At 54.3% G+C, this 5635-nt stretch overlaps 1 protein-coding gene across 1 annotated transcript in view; it reads right to left on the bottom strand.

Moving 5' to 3' along the window:
- Positions 1 to 5635, bottom strand: part of MTSS1 (MTSS1, I-BAR domain containing) — a 131092-nt gene that overhangs the window by 13777 nt on the left and 111680 nt on the right. The window contains exons 6-7 of the mRNA XM_021713028.1: positions 2441 to 2598; positions 169 to 276 (exon numbers count right to left, since the gene is read on the bottom strand). Coding sequence (XP_021568703.1) covers positions 169 to 276; positions 2441 to 2598 — 266 coding nt within the window. The remainder of the gene's footprint in view (positions 1 to 168; positions 277 to 2440; positions 2599 to 5635) is intronic.

Raw genomic sequence — 5635 nt, 5'->3', positions numbered from 1 at the left:
ATCCACTCACCTCGGCCTCCCAAAGGCGCGGGATGACAGGCTGAGCCACCGAGCCTGGCTGTGATTTTTACTAAATCCTTTGCGGGGTGTGATAACTGCCATGAGGAACGCTGACGGCCTTGAACTTTTCCGCCCCACCTTGCTCCCCGGAGTAGCCCCCGACTCTACCTGTTCGCTGGAGGAGGGGAGCTTGTGAGGGTCCATGGTCAGGCTCTTGAGGTCTTCCGAGATGGTCTGAAGGTGGGTTATTTCCCCGAGCATCGCGATCTCTTCTTCCTGGAGGGCGGTCATTCATCGCTCTTATTGCGCGGCTGGTTCACTGCCTCGCCTCAGTCCAGCTTTTTTTTTGAGCTGGAGCCTCACTCCGTCGCCCAGACTGGAGCGCAGTGGCCGCTCCCGGCCCCCGCAGCCTCGACCTGCTGGGCTCCGGCGACCCTTCCGCCTCAGCCTTCCGAGTGGCTGGGACTACAGGCATGCGCTACCACGCCCGGCTAATTTTTTGATTTATTGTAGAGATGAGGTCTCGACGAGTTGCCCAGGCGGGTCTCGAACCCGCGGGCTCAGGCCATCCACTCTCCTCAGCCTCCCAAAGGAGCAGGATTACAGGCTGAGCCACTAAGCCCAGCTAGTCCAACTTTTATTAGGGCCTCTATAGGACGCTTTCGACTTTTCAAAGAAAGGCACCACAGGACTGGTAACCCTTTGCTGAGGGCACAGAAAGCCCTTTCTTTTGGGAAGCAGAAGGGACAAAGAAATCCACCTACGCTGGGCACAGTGGCATATGCCTGTAACCCCAGCACTTTGGGAGATTGAGATGGGAGGATCACTTGAGCCAGGAGTTCGAGACCAGCCAGGGCAACATAATGAGACCTCGTCTCTATGAAAAATTAAAAAAAATTAGCCAGGCGTGGTGATGTGTGCTTCTAGCCCCAGCTACTTCAGAGGCGAGGCAGGAGGATTGCTGGAGACCAGAAAAGTTCAAGACTACAGTGCACTATGCTCATGCCTGTGAATAGCCACTATACTCCGGCCTGGGCAACATAGCAAGATCCTGTCTCTAAAAATAATAATAATAGCAATAATAAATTTAGTCTTGAAAATGTTTAAATTCATGCAAGATATGGTTGGGAAAAAGAATCTGCCATAATCGTTGGGTGACCTGCTGTGCTGGGGCCAACGGTGAGCACGGCAGCCTTCCTCTTGGGGCCCAGGGGACGCCGGGCCCATGTAGGTCACCTGCCTATGTGGCTCACGGAACCCTGCCGCAGGCCCCCACAGGCCCTCCTTGAGCTGCTCAGCTGCAGTGTGGGACATAACTGGGAGACATTCTGGCCCAGAGCTTGGTCACCATCCGTGTGTGCTCAGGACAAGTGTGTCCCCTCCTTCCTCGTGTTTCTCCAGACACTGAACAAACAGCAAGTAAGGCAGGAGCCGGAGCCTTGGAAGAACATGCCATTCACGCAACCCAAGTGCTGCGGGAGCCGTGGGCCAGGCTAGAGGGAGCCGGCCCCGCTGGCGAACAGATCAGATCCCGACATTTCCTCAGGGCTGAGGGAAGAGAGGAGGCGCCTCTCCTTGGCTCAAGAATGCCCGGAGCACAGGCTCTCCAGTACGACGTGGAAATGAGACTGGCAACTGAGTCTGAACTCACGGGGCCCGGCCTCCACCCACCTCATGGTCAGTGGCCCCCTGGCATTCGGCTTGAACAGCGAGCCTCCAAGTCACCCGGAGAGCTCGCCGAACACACAGGTGCCTGAGTCCCACCCCCAGAGGTGTGGAGTGGTGGGTCTGGGCTGGACCCAGGAACTTGCATTTCTAGCCAGTTCCCAGGTGATGCTGCTGACCTGGGGACCCCACTTTGAGAACCGCTCAGCTAGGCCTTCTTGACGTGGGGAGAAAAAGCAAAGTGGAACAGAGGGGACCTCGAACCAAGAAGGAAGAAAGAGCCATGAGGCCGCCAGCACCTAGTAGAGAATCGCTGGTCCATTCAGGTGATGCCACCATCATGGTTCCTGACCCACGACACGCTCAGGGCCTCAAGCATGGACGGGTGGAAAAAAGGGAGAGCTGGCTGGGCGTGGTGGCTCACACCCGTAACGTGAGACAGGGGGACCGCCTGAGCCCGGGAGTTCGAGACCAGCCTGAGCAACATAGCGAGACTTCGTCTCTACAAATAAATAAATAAATAAATAAATACACAAATTAGCCAGGCGTGGTGGCGTGCGCCTGCAGTCCCAGCTACTCAAGAGACTGAGGTAGAAGGATCACCTGAGCCCAGGAAGGAGGTCGAGACCGCAGTGAGCTGTGACTGCACCACTGTACTCCAGCCTGGGCAACAGAGTGAGACCTGGACGAAAAAGAGAAAGGAAAAGAGAAAGAAAAGAAAAAAGAAAGCCTTCCCTGCCACAGTCGCCACCTTCTGGAGCGTTCCACCACTTACAATCACCGGCCGCAGCATAGAGACGAAAGCGCAGAAGCGGCCACGCTCTTCAATCAGCGCCTTCCGCACGGCCTGCTTTTCGGTTTCCTCGAGCAGGAGATACTTGTCATTCACGTCCTGGAGAGCGCTGTCCAGCTGCGGCTGGATGTCGCCTCGCCCTGCAAGCAGAACAAAGACCAAGCATGGCCCGCTGAAAACCGGCTCCTGGGCCAGGGCCCTCTTCCCCGGGGTCTCTGCTGGGGTCAAAACCACCGTTCTACAGGACTTAAAAAAGCGATCGGTTCATACCCAGAAAAGATTGAAGGCAGCTATTTTCCAGGACCTGCCTTTTCCAATTTCCAGCACCCGGAGGGCACGTTTATCCTGATTTATTCATGACAAGGACAACTTCCGGGGGCGACGCCCCATGGCTTGTCTTCTTGTCTTTCGCAACCCCTGCAGAATCTTGACAACAAAACCCCGGGACATGCAGCCAGACAGTGCTCTTTCTTTCTAGAACATTCCTGAGAGGCTGAGGGCTGTAGATACAAGGTGAGGGCCTGTGGGTGTTTCCAAAAACGGGCACAAGCCAGCTTTGTTGGGTCGGCCTCAAGCAAAAAGGGTAAATGTTTCTGTCCCCGCAGACAAAGGTGGCCAGCATCCACTCTCCCGGCCCCGGGGCCCTGGCATTCCTTGGCAGAGTCGGACTCCCTGGTGGTGAGCCCGGCCACAAGGAGACCCACCGTCAGGGCTCTGCTGGCCAGACCCTGAGGCGAGGGCTATGCGAGCCAGGCCCGCCCTGGGGAATCACCCGGCCAGGTCCACGGCCCCCATTTATGCAGAGGCGACCATCTCCAGAATTCAGACCCATCGTTAACATTTTATTTATTTATTTAGAATTGGAGTCTCACTCTGCCGCCCAGGCTGGAGTGCAGTGGCATGCTCACGGTCACCGCAGCCTCGACCTGCTGGGCTCGGGCGATCCCTCCTCCTCAGCCTTCCAAGTAGCTAGAACTACAGGCGTGCGCCACCACACTCGGCTAATTTTTTTTTGATTTCCTGTAGAGATGAGGTCTCGCCATGTTGCCCAGGCGGGTCTTGAACCCCTGGGCTCAGGCAATCCTCTTGCTTCTGCCTTCCAAAGCGCTGGGATGTCAGGCGTGCGCCACGGCGCCCGGCTGGTGTAAACCTTTTAAACAACCCTTGTAAATAAAGTTTTATTAGAACTCGGCCATGCCCCTTCCTGGGCACGCTGCCTCTGCCTGCTCCCCACAGCCGCCGAGTGCGGTGGCAGACCCGAGGGCTCGAGACCATGACTCTCGGGCCCCTGCTAAAGAAGCCTGCCACACTAGAAGACGCACGTGGGCAGACAGGCACCACATCTGAGGAAGCAGCGGTTGCAGGTTGGATCTGGAATGGGGGACAGCAGGGTGACACAGGGACACCGGCGCAGGAGTTTCCACGCTTTCTGCCCATTCAGGGGCCTCACATGTCACCCAGATAGGCAGAATTTCTAAACTCCCTCGGGACAGGCTTTTGGGCTTTCCCAGCACAGTCCCCAGTGCAATGTTGTGTCTGTATACAGAAAGTGCTCAATAAATGTCTGCTCGATCATTTTAAACACAGACCATGAGAGCAGGGTGGCGCCCACACAGCCCGATTCCCGTATCACGAACTGTTCTCTTCGGCCCAGTGCTTCAAGCCGAATGAATGGATCCCACCGCCTGGCAGAAAGGGCCTGACCAGGTACCACCCACCCTTCCCGAGAATGCCGCGAAGAACATGAATGCCGTGTGCCATCTGGTGCCCCTGGAAAAAGGGTCCAGGAAAACTGCCTTGGATGGCGGGACGTATCTGCATTTTCTCTCACGGGCAGAGGAGAAAGCTTAACTTGGAGCACAGAGGTGGCCGGGCTCAAAGAACATCCTAAGAGAAAAGTCAGTCAGGTGTGGGTAAGGAAAAGCCACTTCCTAGGCTGGCACTGAGTTCTAAGCACATACAGAGAAAGTGATAAGCCATCAAAGGTCACCCTAGAGCATGCCTCAGGCGGCCTGTCAATATCGTACTGTAACACGGTACGTGTAACTCTCAAGGCATGTGAGGACAAATGCAAGACTGTCCAAGATTTGGGGATCTTATCCAACAGGGACACCACAGAGGTCCCCTCTTAGCTGTGATTTTGCCTTCCGCGGTTTCAGGTTTCAGTTACCCTCAGTATGGTCCAAAAAAGATATTAGAGGAAGGCGGGGGGAGAGACAGAGAGAGACTATATTCGCACACCTTATATTAAAATGTGTTGCCATAATTCGTTTTATGATTGGCTACTGTTGGTAATCTCTTATTGTGCTTACACCCTAAATTAATGTCATAGGTATGTGCAAGCGAGGGGAACCCCCCAAAAACCCAGAGTTATCGGCTGGAGGGAGGCCCCTTGTAGTCCAGTCTTCCCCTGCTGGATAAGTGCTCTAGGAAACCACTGGCATCACGTACCAGCTGGCATTGTTGTGAGAGGCTGCGTTCAGCTTCAGTGAATTTTTTTTTTTTTTTGAGATTCTTTCAACACGTTTGCCCATTCCATGACGGGCGATTTACAAGAGCACCTGCCCACACCGCACTGCGTGTTCAGCAGTTTTTGACCCATAAACAGCATGACGCCCAGGCCCCACCCTCTCTATCCACCCAAGCTCACCCCGAGTGACTTTTTTGTTTTCCTGGATGAAAAAAAAATCCTCAAAGGGAAACGTTTTGCCGATGTGGAAGAGGTGAAACAAAAAACAGCAGAAGCACTAAAAGGCATCAAAACATGGACAAGTTCAAAAAAGCTGTTTTGAGCAGCAGAAAAAGCGCTTCAATAGGTGTATTGTGTCAAAGAATCCTTTGAAGGTGACTGAGTTTCAACATGTGAGAAAAAAGGCACGATTTTTTATAAATAAATTCGGGGTTTTTGGGGGTCTCCTCTCATATAGGAGAAAACCCAGTATACACGGGGTTCGATATTTTTTTTTTTTGAGTTGGAGTCTCACTCTGTCGCCCAGACTGGAGTGCAGTGGCTGCTCCCGGCCACCACAGCCTCGACCTGCTGGGCTCCGGCGATCCTTCCGCCTCAGCCTACCAAGGAGCTGGAACTACAGGCGCGCACTGCCACACCCGGCTAATTTTTTGATTTATTGTGGAGATGAGGTCTTGCCAAGTTGTCCAGGTGGGTCTCGAACCCGT

This window comes from Carlito syrichta, unplaced genomic scaffold, assembly GCF_000164805.1.
Source record: "Carlito syrichta isolate Samal-C Ts95f unplaced genomic scaffold, Tarsius_syrichta-2.0.1 Scaffold303991, whole genome shotgun sequence".
NCBI lineage: Eukaryota > Metazoa > Chordata > Mammalia > Primates > Tarsiidae > Carlito > Carlito syrichta.
This window is presented reverse-complemented; position numbering and strand designations above follow the sequence as displayed.